At 42.2% G+C, this 21942-nt stretch overlaps 1 protein-coding gene across 1 annotated transcript; it reads right to left on the bottom strand.

Annotated features, from left to right (window-relative positions):
- Window positions 1-590: 590 nt before the first annotated feature.
- GXYLT2 (glucoside xylosyltransferase 2) lies at window positions 591-20752 on the bottom strand (the record flags this gene model as incomplete). Its single annotated transcript, XM_080625519.1, has 7 exons — window positions 591-773; window positions 1506-1678; window positions 4836-4959; window positions 5964-6215; window positions 12451-12582; window positions 12784-12973; window positions 20538-20752. 7 exons carry the CDS (start codon window positions 20750-20752, stop codon window positions 591-593), a joined length of 1269 nt encoding a protein of 422 aa, XP_080481645.1.
- Between the last annotated feature and the right edge of the window lie 1190 nt (window positions 20753-21942).

The following is a 21942-nucleotide window of genomic DNA, read 5'->3' as shown; positions in this document are numbered from 1 at the left end:
TCACCAGACAAAAAGTGCTGTAAAATACAAAGAGGCACTTCTATTCCTCTAATCTTTTAAAGTAAGAGAAATCTTAGGTCCTACATGTGAAGAACAGCAGATAATACTCCTCGAGACAGAAGTGCAATTTTAAGCAAATTCTTTCCCTTTACTACAGTAAATTTTAACTGATCCTATCACACAAGTGATCTGCTCTGTAATTCAGTGCTCTCATGAGTCAAGAATATTTGCCCTGTCATTTCAGATATTCCTGATGGGACATAGTTCAAACCATAGTTTGTCAAGCCGAAGATCAGTACAGGCTACAGTGAATACAGCTGTTCTTAAACAAGCAAACTAAACTCATCAAGTGAAAGTGAGAATCCTCACCTCTCCCTGTTACAACCAAAAGTAAACATCGTAAGAGAACAAAAGACAGTTTAAGTCCTAGGATTTCCTCTAGTTTTGTAATTTCAGGGGTTATTAGGAAATTGGGTAAGGGAACTATTTTAATTCTGAGTTTCAGAAAAGGAGTTCATACTCTTCATTTTTATGCTTCATGAGATGGGGTGCGAGACTTAAAAACTCTGCTTAAAAATATATAGCTACATTTAGTATCTGTGGTTAGCACCCAAGTAGACAATGACACGATTTTCATACACCTTCTTCATAGTTTTCTCAATTTGCTTCAAAAATACTTGTGGAATTCTCCCACATAAAGTGTGCACTGTATCCAGAAACTTGGACTGCAGAGGGTAGTACAGAGACTGGAAGAGATTGTCTTCAAATGGAAACTAAAGACAAGAAAAGAAGAATTATTAGTTTTCACCAGTTACAAAATGGCATTTTAGAAGTTTCTTTAAGATAGAACCTGCTGCAGGTAGGCAGTAACTTGTCCCCCACATTCCCACAGTGTCAGCAAAGCCTGTCAGCTTCAAACACTGCTCTGCTTGAGGGCACCTGCTTTCAGAAAAGGTGTATTACCTGAAACAGCCAACTGCCCAGAAGCTGTACTTCTGGAGTCTGCATTGAAAGGAGATTTGCTAACACAGGGATACTGTAATGACACAGCTTTTAGAGAGTGCAGGTGTACTCATACAACATCCAGGGTGGGAATATGGACCTGTGTCTATATGCAAGCTTTTGCCTTCTGTGTGCCCCGAGGCTCTAGGTGCTCAGGGAGGACAAGCCTGCTTTGGGTATTTATGGACCAGAGCTGCAGAACTAGCAGGAATAACTCCATCTAAACAATTCTTTTTCCTACCTCCATTATTACAGAAAAGCAATTTATCAGCCTTTTTTACTAGAATTTTACTATAATATGAAGATTATTTAAACCACCTCCAATACATGCATGCAGTGAAACAGGAGAGGCCAAAGCAACCTTGACGTCTTGTGTCTGATGGGTACACACACAGCACAGCTCTGCTCAGCCTGATCTGCTGGAAGAGCAGTCTGAGTGACCTGGTTAAATCCATAATTACACTGAAGTAAAAGGACTGCCTCTGTCGAGACAGAAGACTTACATCACGTATCACTTCATAGAGTGCCTTGAACGTAGGTTGTTTGTCATCATGGTAGACACCCCTATTTCCATGTAGAATAGAGACACCTTCTTCTTCTGCACCTTTGCAGTTGCTTCCATACATACAGTGATCAGGCCGGTAATTCCACTGACAGGGAAACACATAGAGACACTCTGCCCATGTCGGTGAAGGAAGACGGGGCGAAGGAAAGAAAAAGACACATCAAACAAGAGTTACAACCAATTAAACCATGATTCTGTGGAAATGCAGCCACTGATATCAGGAAAAATTCAGTTAGTTCTTCTGCAAATACCCCAAACAGCAGCTACACAGAGAAGCTTCCTTGCCTCAGGGATGACTATACAAACCTCAGCACTGTTAGACCTGAGCTAACAGAATGAGAGGCCAACACACAGACTGGGTGCAAACACAAACCAAGGCAGCATTTTGCAAAGCTAGAAATGACACTCAAACCCAGAGAGTGTGCACCAGGTGGCACCATGCAGTGCCCTCTGCCCATAAGAAGTTTCTGGAGCTACACAAATGACTAGGGAGGCACACACAGACAGCAGGGCTATGCAAAATCCTCAATCCTTCTGGAAACAGCATGGGAAAACTTGCAGAGTATATCTGGGGTTGGCTGCTGAAGCTTTCACTGAGGCTACAGCAATCTGTTATACTGAGATACAGCAGAGTGTAAAAGGTATTTTATCCGCAGTCCTTCTAAAAATGGCCACCCATTAGTTTCACAGGTCTAGGTTATTTAAAGATGAGCTGAATTTCTCAAAAGGGCTTACAACTTCCTTTCTCCTACCAATTCTTTTTCCTTTTTTAAACTCTCTGTGCACCCACAGGATTTGCAATCTGCTTATAATAAATTACACCAGTCCCTGTGACCTTTCTGCTTCAGAAATGGAGCACAATGAATCATTGCATGATGCTGGCAGGTCATGCCAGACACATTGAAGACTGAATTCTTCACTTGGCCTTTCCTAGCTTCCCAGGAAGTCTGCAGCTGGTCCTGTGTGGTTCTTAAAGACGTAGGAGATAAAGTTTCTGAAACATTTCTTCCCTTGAGGGGACGATATCTGCCTCTATAGAGCCGGAGACTTCTCCAGAAAGGGAAGATTGTAAATGGTGTCCATTCTGTCTGATCCATCACACATCCAGAACTGCTCCCTGGTGTTGCTGGAAGGGCTGAAAGAGCAGTAATGTCTGATCCAAACCCTGCTACAGGTAACAGGGATCCTTTTGGTAACCCTGAGCAGATGTTTCCCAGTACAGTCAACAGCAGGTCACTGTGGGGAAAGGATGTCACCAGGTGCTCATGAGCTTTCACACGTCATCCGAGTGTTCGTGACCTTCTCACCATGACGTGTTCGTGCAGCCAGACTCAGGCTCCAGCTGCTCTGGGAGCCTTCAGACCCATCAATCATCACAGCAGCCTTCAGAGACGGGAAGAAGGGCACATTTCTCCAGACCCCATGTTATACAGTGCTGGGCATTTTTAAGCTAATGCACTGCATCTACGAAAAGCCACCTGCAGGATCTCAACTGATCCTTTCCCAGACTGGTCTCAACAACTCAGCAGCTTAAAACCTAGGGCAAGTCTTGTTTTCTGGTTAAATTGTATCCAGCTCTTTTGCTTCCTTGTGCAGTCTGATGTTACGTCATTCATAAAAAATTATTTACCAGTTACAAGGGAAGGCCAGAGATTGTGGTGCAGGAAAGTCCCAACATGTGGATCCGATAGAGAATTCAAATACTTTTGTCATCTTTGCTTTTTCCTCCACACTGAAGTTATCAGCTTGGCTTTAACCTCACAACCAACCTGGCTTCAGCTGCTTCTTCCTCCAGTAGGCCCTATTCCCATATCACTCATTTCTTCTGGGAAATTCATTTACGATTTCACAATGCAGATTTCTTCCACTTTATTTTTTCCCTAGGATTGAGGGTAATAAGTGATGTACATCTGATGCTTGACACCTGTCTGCAGCAAACAGATGCTAGCTTATCGCTTTACTTTTGCTTTCTCCTTTTATTTGCCTGGATTTGGGTATATCCAGTTACCCAGCCTGTGACTCCTTAGAGAAAAAGAAAAGGGAACAGAATAAATAAATATAAATCCAAACTTATTCTGTTCCTAAGATCACTTGAGTGAATATGAGGTCACATGGGAAACCAGAAAAAGCAAGTAAGAATGGATACTCAGCATCCATTCAGAAGCATGAAATAAGGTCCTTAGCTTCTTTGGGAAGCATGTACTATGTTGCAGTTTTGAAATCCTTGCATGTCTCAGATATTCCTGGGTTTGGAAGTGCTTGAAGTCACTTCAGTGTCATCAGTGCAACATATTTAAAAGGGGCTGAATTCCCAGAAACTGTCTCAGCACCTGTAGAAAGTCATACCCTTTTAAAACACAGATGCCCAAACTTGTCAGTTCCCTGGTAATGCACTCATGGGAGTACAACCCCAGTTCAAGGGGAAAGGGACAAACTGAAATGCTATGTGCTGTTTTCAGAGGCATTGTGCAAGACTGACAGGCAGGAATCAAAGATTACATTTTTGCTGGGCTGACAAGTACATATGTGTTGGTCATGCTGGTCCACACTAGGATAGGTGGGTTATGCCATCTGTTCTCTGAGAACAAGGACTGGAGAGAGCTGCTCTTAGTCTCAGAGCAAGCAGAACACAGAAGAGTAAAAAATGCATAAATGTAAGGAGCAGAATATAGATGACATGACCCTGGTGCCTGCTGAGGCAGGGTCACTCAGCTGAGAGGCTGGAAGCATCTTTCTCAAGAAATAACTGTTAGTGAAGGAGCAAGAGTAGAGAGGTCAGCTTAGAAGAGATATTCCAATGGCTGTGTCCATTTGTGTTCACTTTGTTACTCATTGCATAAATATCAGAATTCAGCTGTACTGCAGGAAAATAAAGCACAGCTTTGGAGAATGTTTGGCAATTTCACATTCAGATAAACATCTGAAACAAAAATATTTCTTCAGCCAGGCCCTGGTCCAGTGGTGCTTTTTAAGCACACATGAAACTTGAACTTCATTGCTGCATCTGATCATTAGTGTTACACTTTCCTATTTTCTCAGAATCTCCAGAAAACAGATTTACATATTCAACAGAACCAAGTCTGAGCCCCACTACCAGCACCACATTCAGAAGTAGTTTCATAGGCTGTAAATGCTAGTGCGCTCACTCATTAACTTCATGCCCAAGTACATTATACATATAAATAACAAATAGCATTTAAGAAAAAAATATCAAGTTCAAGAAATGTTCTCAACAAATCTGATGATGACTCCAAGAGTCATTACTTACCTGGGTTAAAGTAAAAAATTATATTTAGTAAATCCTGGTCTCCCCATGTAATGTAGTTTTTGTACTTTTGGTATAATGGATATAACATTTCCTCCCAAGTCAAACCACTCGGTATCATGCTGTTCTGCAGGGCAGAAACCAGAAGCAATAGTTTAGTAGAGGGACATGATGTGATGTATAAATCAGACTGTGGCACCACTTACTTATAAGTCTGCTGAACCCCCTCAGATCCCCAGGTAAAAAATGAAGAACTGCCAGGAAGTGTTCGACCTGGATAGGTTTGAAACAGCAGAGCTGATGGTGCTCCTGTTTATTTAAACAGGAAAGCAAGGTCTCCTGGGTCTAGCTCTGATGTCAGCTCCTGCTATTCAGTCTTCCTATTCTGAGCAACAGGAGGGAGAAAAAGTGGAAAAATGCAAAAATGCAGGGACAAGGTGAAAACTGAGTGAGGAAAAATGCAGGCTAAAAGTTATATTCCCTGGATATAATGGTATCAAGACCAAGGGCTCAAGCTGTTCCTGTAACAATACAGGAAACCCCCGGCTTTGGCTGGGGAACAAAACTACTTGGGGCAAATAAAGTTTTAAAGAAGATCTAGAGAATACATGCTCAATGAAAGACACAGATTCTACAAGTCAGGCCTTTCACAAAAGAGGGGACATGTCAGGTGTCAGTGAAAATGTTCCCCTCTCATTTATATCAATTCATGAAGCCACTTGATCTGCAGCAGGATTCAAAATTCTATTTACAGCAGATGCAAAACATTACCGTTTTCTCTGGGTACTGACATCAAGCTTTCCAATTTCAACAACAACACAGTGACTGCACTGGAGATCCTGGAGTTCATTCTTTCATGGGTCTTTCAAGCGAAAATGGAATGTTAAAGAAGCCAGTTTCACTACTGCTAACAGACCGCATCTGCAGTTTTCTGTGCTTTGGTCTCTTGAGGAAGCTTCACTTGTTTCAATAATCATTTTCCCTATAATTTATTTTAGTTCCCATTATATATATATTCTCTATTTTTCAGATTCCTTATATTACAAACTTTATGTAATTTTATACTAAGCTTTACAAGCTGTGAAAGATACAGAGCTCATTCGTTCCTGCAACAGCTGTATTTCTTCTCACCTTGAACTGAGTGTTGCGTATCCGTGTCAAATTCATTAGCATCACTCCGGAATTGACTCCAGTTGTCCCATAATAAGGATGACGTGCAAAGCGACTGTACCAGCCAATCTTTGGTATCTCATGCTCTGGGGCCATAGCAGCTAGCTGTGTGGAGTTGAACTCTGTCAGGATGTGCCAGATGTCATCAATGGGCCTCAGGAAGAGGACATCAGTGTCCACATAAAGGAGAGAATCCACATCCTTCAAAATGACCTTTAGGGTTTGCACAGCAAGGAGAGGAATAGATGAAGAAAAAAATAGACAACAAACAGGAAGATTATTGGCAGAAGGTACTTTTATTTTAAAAGGATAATTTGAAAGAGGTTATTGATTTATCAGCTAAATGTAATTACACACAGGAATAACAGTTATCAGGTTATTGGCTTGTTGTTTGTTTAGTGGGGTTTTTCGAACTGCACAGCAAACAGCTACCAGATCACAGAAGTTGGATTCTAACCTTCATATGAAACAGTAATCCACTGAGCTCTCAAAAGTACCTGCAAGGACCATTTAGTCTCAGTTCAGAAATAAAATGCATATGGTATTTATTTAGATAGCTTTATTAGCTCTGTTCAAGATCTGTAAGTGGTGAAACATACAGCTTGCTCCACCGACAGAAAGGGTAAGCTGGCAGAACAGAAGACTTTTCATCTCCATTTGGTATCACATTTCCTTATGCCTTTCTGATGACTGTTTTTCCTATTACAACCCTGTGCTCCTGGGAGACTTACGTGCAGTATTAATATATACAAATGTTCTCTATTAATTAAGAAACCTCACTGATCACCAAAATGTACATGCAATCTCCTGAAGACCAAAATTTGCTTGGTAAATTGAAAACTCACCAGGTCAGATTCTGATTTCTGTTATCAGACTCTCTATCAGAAATAACCACAGTGGAGTTAGTCAAGTCAGAAGGGCGTAAACTGTCAATTAGATGCAGGATATTTCACCTAGTCTTGCTTACAATGTTCCCCCTTGTGGCTATCCATATCCTTACATGCTCATTCTTCCTTAACTGGAGTAAGGCAACTGATACAGTGCTTCAACATTCCAAGAAAACTCCCTCCATGTTTGCACCAGCTGTTTGTAAGGATGGTTGTTAAGTAATAAATATCATTAGCTAAAGTTGACCATCAGTTCCAACTGCATTGTTGTTGCTCTTCATTATTTGCTAAAATTCAGAAATTCCCAAAGGACTAAAAATTTCTCACATTGGTCTCAGACAAAAGCCTCATTTCTCTCTCTTTCTGTCTTTAAAAGCAAATCCAAAAGGCTATTGATTTTCACCACTTAGTGAACAGGACAATCACTCTCTCCTCCATGAAGCAATAATACTAATGACAAACTCTATTCAAGCAGGTAACAGTAAATGCTACTACATCAATTGAATTTTACATAACTTGAAGTGCATTGTGACTGACAATTACCTGTGCAACAGAGCGAGCAACAAAGATTTTGAACAAGTGTGGGGAAAAAATTACCTTTAATCATGCTCAATAGGCACTCACTAGATGCCAAATCCCTGAGCATGGACTTAAAGGGGATTTTTCACCTGACTGCACACTTTGGGATTCAGACTGACATTTAGCCAAGTTTAACAAATCCCTGACCTGTATTCCTGACATAGTAACTACATCATCTTCCTGCATATCGGAACAAGAAGGAGAAGGCAAGTGTCTCTACATATTAAACACAAGTTATGCTGACAAGAAACTCCAAGAAAACAATCCAATACAATGCCCATCACTTTGCTAGATGCAAGGTTATAGCAATACACCATTTTTCCACAAAAACCATACAAACCAGCATGTGCAGGTATAAATAAACGAGTGACACAGTTCAATAACACACCAGGAGCTCAGAGGTAAAGATTTGCAAACGTTCTGTATCCTGGAATCCAGTACTAAAAACAACCAAGTAAAAAAAGACACCTACTTTAAGAGTAAATGAATAGAAGTCAGACGGTTGAAAAGAAGAATGGGTTTTTCAACTTAAGGGTATCCTAGATATACTGTACTATTCCACAGCATCTAGAAGTCCTGTTCATAGTGACCTACCATATGAAGTCATAGAAAATTAAAATATATTAAGAAAAAAAATCACCCCAAAATTTAGTCCAAGACAGAAGATAACACATGAGGAGTACTGGGCTTTGCCTGAGGGATCCATGGCACACTGTATACCATGAAAGGTTTCTTCTAAGGTTGTCCTGGTAGGGAGACAAGTTTGGGCATTTTCCAGCAGAGGGTTAAGGGGGAAGCCTGGACACTGCTTCTTCCAGCAGAAAACTGTTCTTTCAGCAACCTTAAATCTACACATTCATTTAAGACTGTGGAAGTCAGTGGTCTGTAATAATTTTCCTACACACAGACAGGTCCAAGCAGGTATTCCAGCTCTTAGAGAAGCAGGTGCCCAGCAGCATCTGACCTAAGGTTTTGCACCTTGTATTCCTCCACTCAGGATTCACATGCTCTTTCAGAAGATTCTTCCCTCTCCTGTGTTCAAGGTGTTGCCCTGCAGTGACACCCAACAGGCTAATGAAAAAATCTGTGCTACTTCCTTTAAGCCCTTCACACTTTTTCACATGTGAAGTGTTAAGACTTATTTAAAACCTGTGGTGTCAGTTTGAATTGATCCCATCTCCTTCTGGCTGCGCATTTAACTTCACCTTGCTTAGGGGAATTTAACTGCAGAAATTGCGGCTCTAAGAGTTCCTCCCATAGCTCCCAGGATTTCAATGGAGTTACACTGGGGACACACTCCATTTCAGTAACTCCAGCATTCCCAGTGACCCACAGCTTTTGTTTCCAAATTGAAGGTTTTGAAAAAAAAATATTTTAGGCTTTACTCAGCCCTCAGAATAATACCGAGCATTTACTTACTCAGAAGCAAAGAAGACAATGAATTTTGACCCTGCTGCTTTTCAATGTCAAAAGCAGTTGAGTACCACAAGGTAACCCTATGGTGCAAGAGACTTAGCTCCAGCTTGTTCTGCCTGCTCCACATGCTGCACAGCTAGGACTAGGCTCCAAGCCTGCCAGGACAGCCAACCAGAGCGACGTGACTGCAGCTTAAAAATGACATGCATCTGACCTGGAGTATAAGCCACATGAGACTGTCTGGTAGCCCAGATTCACACTTGCTAGCTCAAAGCATGCAGACATACCTGACAGACTGTGATTTTTGAAACGACTGGTCAGAAACATGGCTCGACTGGGCCTGTCTTCCTCCTCATGCTACCGGCATGGACAGTTTAAGAGAGGTGTGATTTTCTTGCAGCTACATAAAATATCTTAGTAATCTGTCAAAAAGTTCTGCACAGAACTGCCTATATTTAGCCTAACACTTCACTTAAACACTCAGTTACCTGTAGTTTGATTTCACAACTTCTGTTTCCATGGATTCTCCCTGTGTCAGCAAGGTGGGCAAGTAATAACACACATATTGGTGTACTGTGAAGCTGTGCTACCTAATGGTTTGCAATGGCCAGCATGGCAGTTTATCAGAACTTTAACCAGAATTAGGGACAAATCACAAATCTTGCTGCTAATGGAGCAGTACCACAAAGTTGAGTTACTAAACTTAATTGTATTAAGAAATTAAGTCAGATGCAGAAACTTTCGTCTAGATAAGATCCGGGTATCTTACCTAGTGCTGCCACTAATTCCCAGTGCTGCCACTGATCCACTGGGTTGGATCCTTTAGTGTACTCAAGAGGACAATTGTAATACAGGGATATTGCTAATCTACCTTAAAAGCTCCTAAGTAGATTAAGTGTTATGAGAAGGGTTCTAAATGTTAGTTACTATGAGAGCTAAAATCATCCAAAAATCCCTTAAGCATTTCATGATACTTTAACTGATTGTTTTGGTAGCTTCAAACCAGCGACATAGGCAACTGTAAGGCAGCTCTGTGGTGTGTGACATTTGTGAGACCAGAACACAGTTTTTCACCTGGTGTCTTAACATCCACATCAGTATACAAAACAGTTTCAGGTGATTGCTGAGAGCATTACCCTCCTAGTTAATTTTTGAAGTTTCCTTTTGTGCTCATGTTAAGATCCACATCTTCCTTCTTCTGTTTTTGCATATCTCATTGATTGTTCTATTGCAGTAGACTCCTGCAAGAGATTTAGACTTCTAAGCTTATGTGGAGGCTCAATCTGCTTTCCCTGAGTGTAAGTGGCAAACATAATCAGATGACACAGAACACCTCTATAAAATGCAGGATGCTGTATGATCTTAATACTTTAGCAAGCCCAGTAGATTCAACAAACTGAGAATGGTTTCATCAACATCAACCTGTTCTCCAGGACAAACCAGTTCATTACTACAAGCTGCAGGATCACATCCCAGAGCTCTAGTTTTGTCAGTGAGTAAAACCATTGAAAGATTCTTGAGCAATTTTCTCTTAACACATTCCTCACACCCTCCAGTCCACTTTCACATGCCTGCTGGTGCTGCAGAAGAGATTGCTTTGGCAGGAGAGCCACTTGTGAATCAAAGACGCACATTCCACTCAGGCTTAGCATTATCAGGAGAAAGACAATTTGCACAACTGAGAGCTAAACAGCTGATAACTACTGCTCTCCTGGGGTCCTCCCTAAATCCAGGCACATTTTATGCCACCACTGCAGGGGAAAATGCTTATTGCAGGGAAGGCTAAGAAAAAAAAAGGATGCTGACATCCTGCTGGTATTTATTTAAAATCTAAGGCAAAATAGTTCTGTAAGCAATACCACCAGCAACCCTCTGCTCCCACTGTGCGCAGACAGCATTTCTACAGCATTGGCTCGTTCAAATGCAATATCAGAACCTCCTTATCAAGCACCAAAGTAAATAATAACTGGCTGAAATCACCCAGAAACATCCCAAGGTTCTGTCACCCTGTGAACTTCAATACCAAAGTCTAACTGGCCTCTTGCCACCACAGCTATTACTACAACTTGTTTTCTTTACTATATTCACATCAACTTAAGTGTCAGCTGCAACTACTCTCAGACAAACCCCCCCATTTGAAGCCATAAATCTCACCCTGAACACACAACATTTTGCAACTGCCCCAAGAAAAACAAACATTTACAGTTCAGGCTGCCTCCTAGCTTTGATAAGACAATATGCAACACTCTAATACTCCTTTACAGAACATTACTGGTGAACTATGGCAACATGTGAGTGGCAAAAAAGGAACCAAAAAAGCACTGCTCAGGCTAAAGGAATCAGAATGGATACATAACCCTTTTCTGTCATCAGGAGCGTGGTGGCAAATAAAAGTGAAATTGTTTCTGTGACAAGAGTCTACCAAAATGCCAAAAATTATCACCGCAGAAAGAACAGAGAATTGTGTTTGTGCACAGAAAGGTGTCCCATTTGAGTATATCCCTACAAACAATCTGTACTGAACAAGCTAACTCTTGGGGATTATTTTCCAGGTGATGTAAATATTTACTGAGGGAAGACAGGATTCCTGCTGAAGCTGGAGTTACTTTCAGCCCATCTGGCCTATGTGCGTTTGATAGTCTACCCCTAAATGGCAGATAAACAGAACTGCTGACAGCACACATTTTCTCACATATGCATTCATAGCCTACGTCTCTGGACCCACAGCTGTCTCCTGATTGTTTCCATCTGAGAAAGTAGAGATTTCTTTGTCATCCTCCCCCATTTCTGGTAAGGCAGCAATGAAATCTGGATCATGTGAATAGCCTGTCACTTACTAGAGTCACCCCAATCAACAGCAATGCACAAGATATTTTTGACAGATGTTCTCAATTCCACAGAAATCGCTTTATGCAAAAGTTCTTTCCATTCTGATTTTCTGAGTATGCGAAATTGTTATCAACACCCCCCTTCTCTCCAGCAACATTATATGTTTTCCAAGTTTATGACACGTATTATACAGCAAAAATACAGCTTTCCACTGAGCCTGAAGATCCCAGGATACACAATGCTTTTGCATGAAATCTGACTTGGAACACATTGGAATTAGTACCTTAAGGGCAAATCTGACAGTCTTGGAAAAAGAAATAAAACTCAAGGAAAAGGGATTGCCAAAAGCATCAGCCTAAGGACTAACATATGGAAAGGGAGATAGTGGGTAAAGAGGATATGATGCCTGCACACTGAAAGTAATGTTATTTATGGAAGGTATGCAGCATCTACCCTGAAAGTATCTGCCCTGAAAGAGTTCTTGCACTGAGTCTTAAAAGTCTGAGAGCCTAATGGAACTAGAGACAAATAAGAAACACACATCCTTTGTTAGCAGGAGAAAAAGTGAGGCTGGATTCCTGTTTTGTTTTGCTTTTAAGTGGCTAAAGCACAGGACTAAAATATCTCTAAGCAGATGTTTTAGACTGAAAATGGTTTTAATATTGCATTAGCAAAGCTTCCTTTTGGTGGAATTAACCTTTTCCTGAAGCAACCCACTCAGAATCCAGGTGCCTTACCGGAAGAAAAAGGCGCTGGGCAGCACATGGTTTAAATAACTTTTTCCATTCCTGAGCATTTCCTACTGAGAAGGTTATTGGGTAAATGTTGTATTCAAACTTCTTTGTGTATGAGGCAGGCCATTCCTTCAGCTGGAAGACATGGGGGGAGGAATTAGACACTACATTTATATAGCTTTTTAAAAACAAAACATATGCATCTGTAAGGAGTTTATAAACCGCGCACAGCACAGAAAGTGTTTAGTTGCTACCTGTTGATGTCAGACTAATTTTCCTCAGAGATTTGTGACTTGTGACTCATTTATTTATTTACCAAATGACAAAGAAACTCACCTTCTTCTCAAATTCAGGCTTAAGGGAATCCTCAGCAAAAATGTGAAAACAAAGCCTCCGGTTGCTGAAGAGAAGTGCTGATTTCAGCATGATCAGCGTCTCTTCCAGCCGGTCCCCACATGCCACAACTGCCAGATGCATGCATTGCAAAGATGAAGGCTCTTTTGCATGTTTCTGTTCTCCAGGCTTCCTGGAAATTCATAAATAGACATAGAAAAAAATACTGAGATAGACATAAAGAGAATCCTGCATTAACAGGTATCAGGGAGGTTTTTTACTCCCCTTCATTCTGTAAGGGATCAGGAAGTTTGTTCCTGATTACATACCCACATAACAGGCGAGCCACATGCCAGTTTTTGTCAACAGCACAAATCAAGAGTTTTAAAAGTATTAACACAAAGAAATGCACTATTTTCAGAGATTTTCTAGTTATCCCTGCATTTCTGGACTTGCATAAATCACTGTGCTACACACACAGATGAAACTAATACAACAGCATCTCAAACCAGGCAACAACTCGCTCTGTGCAAATGACAGTTGTTTTCTTTTCCCCCAGCTTAGAGGTTATGAATCCAGAATGGACTGATTACTACCCAGCCAACTTTCTAACAAAATGCAGATTGCAGAGCCACATCCAGTAACTTCATTACCAGGCCTGTAATGGCTAGGCTGGAAGAAGACACCCATACTTTCAAAAAATTCACTCCATCCATATGTAAATTATTCTAAGAGTTAATTAATTTTGCTATTAAAAAAGCATGCCTTAATCCTGGCCTGAAGGTACTGGCGTAGTTCCAAAGGACCACTCTCCATTTCTTCCCATGGAATCCCTGAGATTTTGCTAAAATAGGGATTTTTAAAAACAAACATATTCACATGTCCCAGACGAATCAGACTACATTCTACAAGCAGTCAAGGACCAAACTATGGGGTTTTCACTGAGCACCCGTCTATGTGAGCTTTAAATAAATCTCAGCTAAACTATAGGGGAATCTGTGTGGAGAAGGCACCGAGTCCATTTGCTGGCCAGAAAAAACAGAGTTCTTTTGGGGAGTTGAAGACATTGTGAAAATATGTCCTTTTGACATTTGGTTTTGTGTGTCCCCCCAGCACTATGGAGAGGTAAAAATCACATCCTCCAGGAATGCTTCTACTGTACTGTATTCACATTCCAACACGGATGGCATTTATACTCCATTACATGGATGTGTGCTGACAAAGCAACTAAATCACAAGCATCGTAATCATTATGGGAGAGTTCAAAAGGCCAATCATAGATCACTACCAGTTCTTGACATATCACTGAACAGAGAACATCAATCCCTGCCTCTTCTCAGCACAAACAATTACATACATGCAATTAATCAGCAAAGTTAATACCCGAAACAAAAGTTCTAAACAAAGAGAAAAATGACAGTTATAAAGCTGTCATTATCTTCTTCCAGACATTAAAATGCTGCTCTGTGTAACAGCAGTGTAACCCACCTCTGTGTTAAGGAATACCAGACAGTGGTACTTACTGACTATACACAGCAACAAGTTTCATTAAGGGTTTAAAGTCTTAGGCTTTAGTCTTAATTAAACCCCAATTTCATGAGTGTATAAATAATGGAATACTACATCTCTGTGAAGTGGTATTTACTTTCCAACCTATTAGTGTAAAAACCACTGAATTATTGAAGTGAATAATTAGCTGCTCACACAGATCCCCTCTTCCCCCCTTCTCCCTATCTGTTTAATGTTTCCTCTTAATTGAGTCTCTAAATCAAGCCATATGCAGGATGAGAACTGCTTTGATATAGCTTGTGGCAATGGAATTCATTGGGAGAGGGACTAAACTCTAAGCTTTTATTGCAACATTTAAAACCCAACACCAAAGCACTGAGCTTTTCTTTGCAATTTTAGCCACAGTGAACTCCATATTATGCAGCTGTTTCTTAGTGAAAAAGCCAGTATATGTAGACAAGTAGAAGCAACTCTTGATGCAAGCAGAATGCTCTGTAAGCCCATGGGAGCCGCAGATAAGAGACATCCTGCCTGCCAACAAACAACCCTCTCAGCCCCATAGACCTGAGCCTCGGAGATGAAGCATTATGAGTCTTGAAAGCCTGGACTGAAGGGGTTCAGGAGCCTGCAATGGCCTAAGTAGGAATAAAAATCCCCAAGAAAAGGAGCATGAGATTGTATTTCAGCTGCCCTAGTAGTAGGCTGGGACACTGAGGCCAACAGTTAGTTAAGAAGTACATAAGGAAGACAAGAGGGCTGTGAAAACAAAGATGAGCTGGAAAGGGAGATACAAAAGTGCCACAGCAAGGTGCATTTAACAGCAATTTTAGCTTAGCCTTTATAAAATTACTATTATTATCCAGAAGCCTGGAAAGAAGCAGGTGTAAAGGCAAAGTCAAACTGTCAGGAAGCCAAAAGACCCAGTTATAGCAAAGAATGTCACAACTCCCCATCCCTCCTCTGTACACACACGTACATACAGTGCAAGGAGGAACAAGGGATGGTGAGAAATATAATCTGGGTCAAAAGATATTCCTTAAAGGTCTGCAGGATACAGCCAATGTCATCAAACCAAAACAGTTCCAGTTTGACCAACAGCATCTATTCTGCCTCATACAGAATAAATGGCTGTGCTGGCATAGCTGGATCTCCTCATGAAAGTATGAGAGCCTCCACCATGTGTTGTAAGGAGAGAAACTGGAGGTTAGAAATTAGCTCATACCAATAGAGCAGGTACTTCATTTCTACTGGAGTAAGTGGGGCTGGGCACCAGAAGCCTTGTCATTCAAACAGGCTTACTGCTTAATGAAAGCTGCTTTAAGCTGAGGTTTCATGTAAGGTACATACTGAATCCTGAGTCCTAGAACCACAGAATCGTTTAGGCTGGAAAACACCTTCAAGTCCAACTATAAACCTAACACTACTAAGTCCACTACTAAATCATATCCCTAAGCGCCGTATCTACACATCTTTTAAATACCCTGAAATTAGAGGATGTCTCCTCTAATTGCAAATATTTATTTATCATGCAGTTACCAGTGGCTGATGCAAACATGCTGGGAAGCAGAAAGCTTTGCGATACACCTCCTGTTCAGGTGTTCCTGGACAACATAACTAATGGAACACAAAAGATGCATACTTTGTTTTAAAGGATGCAGTATGTTAATACTGTGGTAAATTGTACAAAGGATAAAATGTGATACATAAAAAACAGCTGGCAAGCAAGAAATAATATATTGGTAGGTATCAAACTAAGACATGGATGGGCTTCTGACACAGAGAAGTACTCAGTGAGTGGTTGAAGGGTGAATGAGCATTGGTTTCAGCTCTATTTCAGTAAGTCAGTCCTTGCAAAGCTTTGGGCGAGTCATTAATTCTTTCTGCTTTAGTTGTCCTACCCATAAAAGGGGAGCAGCTGTTATAGTACTAATAGTAACCTACCTCAAGAGACTTCCAAGCACTTTAAAAGAGCATGTAGATCCACAGAGTGCTACAATTATTATTATCAGCTAATTCTTCCTAACATTTACACACACATTCATTCATTTATAGTCCAACTTATTGGCTATGGATAGAGTCTATGATTGGATTTTACAATCTAAATTAGATGTTTAAATGCATCTAAAACAATACAGTGACCTGGGCCTTAAAGTTTAATGTGTTTAACAAGAACAAATAAAGAAACTAAATATACAAGGTCTTTGTTATAGGCCTTGATATCCTTGTTCTAATTTCAGTACATAAATGTAGCTTGTTGATGTATTATAAATCTAACTTACGTAACATGCCTAACTCTTTGCTCTGTTCAGAGCAAAATGCTTCGTGTTCTCCCTTATGTGCTGTTCTCATACTATTATATGGCTTTAAAATTAAGCACTGTTGCCTAAGATTAAGCACTACAGAAAACAACACCAAATAGTTGCAGAATACATCCCTCTGAAACAGCTGAAGACGGGCTTGCTAAGACATAGCACAATAAAATGCTTATACCAAAGGCTTCTTTCCAACAAGCCAGACCAACTCCCATCCAGTTGCCCAACAGTATTTTATTTACTATATACATTTTTTTCTGACAGGCATGGCTACTGAGACAGCAGAGCCCTGAGTGCTCCAGCACAACAGAGGGCATTTCTAGGCCTTAAAGTTTAGATTACATGCAATTTTCTTACTAGTCACAGCCAAAGTGTCTCAAACATAATGAACCCAAAACCTGTCTAAATCAATCCAGATCCATTCAAAATAATGCATTCCCATCTCGTTACAGAGCCTGTCAACCTAGTGAAGCCTCCAAATTCATTCCTGAAAGATAATGCATGCAGATTCTTACAAAATGCAGTAGAGTTGTTAGTTTTTGAAAATTTCTTCATATTATGATCTCATTTACTCTTGCGGCATAAACAAGGTTAGATTCAAGCATTGTATCAAAACTGGTGATTCACTAAATAGGCTCCTTCCCTGACAGTCAACACTGCCCCAGTGAGTCAATGTCCCAACAGTGGCTCCACTATATGAAACACATTCTCTCACAGACTTTAAAACATAAATTAGAAAGGCTGTAAATATTTTTAAATAGTTTTCCTAATTTAATGCAGTTGCACAAAACTGACTGTAGCTGCTGACAATCAAAAAACTGCTGAAGTTTCAACCTCCTTCTACTGCTCAGAGAAAGGGAAGAAAACCACTCAGTATCAGAATGGATGTTTCTATCTTCTTTTATCAAGTGGGTTCTTTGTTAGACAAGTTTGAGGTATTTGGGCCTTCAGCATGTCATTACAGGCCATCAGACTTGAGCCAAACCTGTATGTGTGCACACAGACTGCAAAGAAAAAGTATCTTGACAGGTTACCATATAAAAAATGCTTTGCTTTGGAAGAGTTATTTCAAGGGAACTAAATGTGCTGGCAAAGGTTCACTTTCATGCTGCTTTAATAGAAAGTGTGGTCACATCTGCCCTTCAAATGTAAAATAATCCTTTTGCTTTTTGATACTTTGCACACGTTGGTTTGGCACATACTTACAATTATTCAGACTAAAAAAAACCCTTACTGAAGGCAGAGGACTTAGTACTTCCAAGAGGAAGGATCAATAAAACCAGCATCAAAAGTCAGTTTTCAGAGCTAACCAGAAACTTAAATGCAATGCTCATCTAGATTTGCCAAAATTATCTAGTAACCAAAGCACTACATATGAACACACTTCCCAACATTTACCAGGTACCAGCCAGCTGATGCTGTGTGACTGAGCTCAGCTTTTATTACATATGACTACTTACAGTAGAAGGAACCTGCAGTTCTTAAAAACCTAACATTTTCTGTTATTATCACACATAACACTAAGCACACTAAAGAAAGCAGTACTACAAAATTCCAGTTAAAATACAATTCCCCTCGCTGGCGACATGACTGATTCTTATACAGCAAACATGCATCCTAAATAACATCTTTGATTATTTCTGAGTTCAGCCCCAAAACTGCATCCTTCTGATGAAACTACACAGATCATGGCAAAACTGAATTAAAACAACTTTTTACATTCATGTAGACAAAACTTCACTAGGGTTATTTGAGTCCATCATGCAGTCTATGTAGAAACACCTAAAATGTGATCAGATCACAAGGTCTTACGCAGTCAAAATCATATGTTTTATTATCCTGAAGGAATCATATCATATTATGTCCCTCACATCAAATAAAAAAATGCTTTCCTTTGCACATAAGGAGTAACTAAAATAATAATTATTTATACTATAGGAATGAATTGCCAACAACAACCCCGATTCAGTATGTTACATTGGATGTACTTTACTGTAAGCACATGCATTAGCAAAGCCTATTATATCCAGGGGAATACTCAACCCTCAAGTTAGTAACGAGCTAAATCATTGTCTGTTTATTCCACTCCAAATTGAAGCCCCTCTCACTGCCTTTGGTGTATTCAGGATCAGGCTTTTTAAGCCAAGCAGATCCCACCACCTGATGCTTTCACCATGTGAGTGTGGATGTGATTCATCACACAGTGGCACCCATCGGTGGGTATTTCTGCCTTTCTAAGAACACAAACATCTCCTTGCCTTGGACCACACTATCTCACACACTCCCCCAGCAAAAAAAAATCTATTTTTATGGATACTCTGACTTAAACAAATTTTATTTTCATAGTAGCTAACACATTGTGCAATCTTTCAGCAAGGGACAGAACTGGCCCCACAGAATTGTGCTTCTCATCTCTTGCAGGTGCCAGTGGTCCAGGATCATGTGCTGCCAGCAGATGTGAGGGGAAAACAACCACCACCAAAACCTACTGAAAAAACCCATAACCAAACAAAAAAAATTAAGAAGTGGCACGGGTTAAATAGAGCATTCCTCTTCTTTTTGTGTTGTGCTGCACACCTTGTAAGAAGTACTTCCAAAGTCAACACATAATAGAAAAGTTAGAGAACGTCAAACTTCGGAACATGAAGATGCTCACTGAAAAGCTCATTGAAATAGAACAGTTGTTTATACCCTCCAGCAGTTTCATACTTTCTGGGCTCCTTCCTTCAGTGTTCTTGATTTTCATGATAATCACAGAGATATGCCTTAAAGAAAAATGACTTCAGGAGGTACAGTTGCTAGTGGAAATAATCCTGCTTTAATACACGCATTTGAATTCTGCCCATGACCCATTTTCAGCCACGGTAAACATCTCTTGCATTCAGCAGGGTAACAATGCTGGTAAGAAACCAACTGCTTTAATAAGTTAAGAAATAAGAGCTCAAAAAAACAGGAACAGGCTTTCATTCAGAACATATCTGTGAAATCGTGAATCAAAGACACAAAGACATACCAAGTTAATTAGATATATGAGGTCACAGTGACCATAATATAGTTGGAATGCAAAGGGGAAAACAGTCCTCCACCCACAGAGAGCACACTGCCCACATCTTTTGCTGAAGTAATTAGTTTTTTAACAAATACTCTGCCTGTAAGGTGCTGAAAGAGGAAACGCAACACACCACGATTTCAAGCTCGTTTTTAAAGTTCCGCTAAATTAATTTACATATTAAAAGTACTCAAAATAAAAAGCTCAAGAGCTTAAAATCCGCAGATGCCTTGCAGTTTGCAACCCAGTGGTACCACACATAAATAGCCACCTTCCCTTCCCCCTGGGGCATTAGCGACAAACTAAGTGTAGCTCCCGAGACTGACAGCGGCTCCTCACGGGCTCCAGCCAGCGAGTGCCGCATTCCGCACGTCAGCCTTCAAAACAAGGCCAAAACTCATGGAAAAGCGGCTACTCCAGAGGCCGCCGTCGCACAGGCACGCAGCGGGGGTATCGCCCCGCTCGACGCAGGGACCAGAGGCGGAGGCGAGACCTCCACGTACTTTCGTTGCATCTCTGGCAACCACGCTCCGAGTGAAAACTGGCAGGAAAAAGTTTGTGCTTCGGCAGCCAGAGCAGTTTGCAAATGAGTTTCTAATCGTTGGTCACTCGCAAACGCGAGGGGAAACCGACCTGGGACAGGGGCGTGCCCCAAGGACCGGGCGGCCGAGAGACACCAGCCATAGCAGAAGGGACCCGCGGGGCGGGAGGGCCCGGGCACGCGTGGGGTCACGCACGCCGGACAGCGACCGTGCTCCAGCTGCCGGAGAGGGCCGGGCCTGGAGGGCTCCCCACCGATGGCAGGGACAGGGGCGGCTGCGCGGGGGGCGCCGGCCGGTCCCGCGTGGTCCAGGCGAGCTCCCGCGTCCCGGAGCCGCTATCGTTACCTGGCGCTGACGAGCCTGCCCCCAGCGGGGCTCTTCCGCGGCGGGCTCCGGCTGAGCCGCGGCTGCCGGCGGGCGGGCGGCACGGCGGGGCGGGCGGGTGCGGAGGGCGCGGGCGGCGGGCGGGGGGGCGCGGCGGCACTGCCCGCCAGCAGATAGAGCAGCAGCAGGCTGCCGAGGCACAGCAGCGCCGCCGCCACCTTGCACGACAGCCGCATGGCGGGAGGTCAGGCCGCCCGCCCGCCGCTCTGCCCGCCCGCCGACCACATCGCCCGCCGCACGGAACGGCACGGACGCGGCCCGGCCCGGTGCGGGGACGTGGCCGCCGAGCCCCGGCCCGGCGCCCGGCAGCAGGGGCGGGGCGCGCCCTACCGTACTCTCTGGACTAGCCGCCGCAAGCACTCCGCCCGCAGCCGCACGGGTCCTGCACTCGCCCCGTGACCTCCGGGACACGGTTCGCGGATGGAGATAACGGGATGGCGGGGGCTTTCTGGAAAAAAAAATCTTGTTCTTTAACAAGGCAGTCAGCACGTAGTAGTACCCGCGGTAGAGGAGGAGGAACATCCGGGCAGGGCTCCGGGCCCCCCCCCCTCGCTGCCCCATTGCCTTGCTCTAAGGCACCTCCGAGACCTCTGCTTGTGCAGGTGTGCAGTGGTGGAAAAGCATAGGTGTGCTCAGGCTGATGGGCTGAAGGAAAAGGTAAGAGAGAAAGTTGGTGTCTGAAGCATGTTTCACCCGACTGTACTAACAGGCAAACTGCTGTTTCCCTCTGCCGTGCCATGCTGGCTTATCATCACCCTATATTCAAGGCAGGCTATGAAGGCAGGTTGTGTCACAATAAACTGCAATAGATGTAGAACTATGAAGGAATATATGGATTCACTTACTTTTGGGTGGCTTTGAACTTGTCCTTGGATGACTAATCTGAGCCAGCCTGCTGTTAACATCAGCAGAGACTGCAACACTGTGAATTCAACAAAAATAAATCCTTCTTAGGTTCATAACCTGATTAATGACCTTTAAATGTACAGTACAACAAAAATACCAGTATTGTTGGAGTATAAGCTGTGCAAAGAATGGAGACACCAACCTTGAAATGGGGAGAGGAGGAATGTGGAGCCTCATGTGTCCCTCACAGTGTTACAAGACATGAACTCTACTCTGTGGCTGGTTTCAGCTCCAGGGACTGGTCCATGGTGCAGTCAACACACGCTACTGCATTGCACTGGAGAAGGGCTGAGGGGCCGATGTCCAGAGTAGTTCCCATCATATGCACAACCTCCATGGAGTTGTGCTCTCTGCAGTGCTGTTTGATCTTTTAGTTTCAAATAACTGCTCAGTGATACAACTGTGCTGTGAAGACCACTGCAGAAGCCACAGTGCTACCCTAGGGAAGCATTACACCTCA

Source organism: Psittacula echo (genome assembly GCF_963264785.1).
Source record: "Psittacula echo genome assembly, chromosome: 9".
In the NCBI taxonomy this organism is placed as follows: domain Eukaryota; kingdom Metazoa; phylum Chordata; class Aves; order Psittaciformes; family Psittacidae; genus Psittacula; species Psittacula echo.
This window is presented reverse-complemented; position numbering and strand designations above follow the sequence as displayed.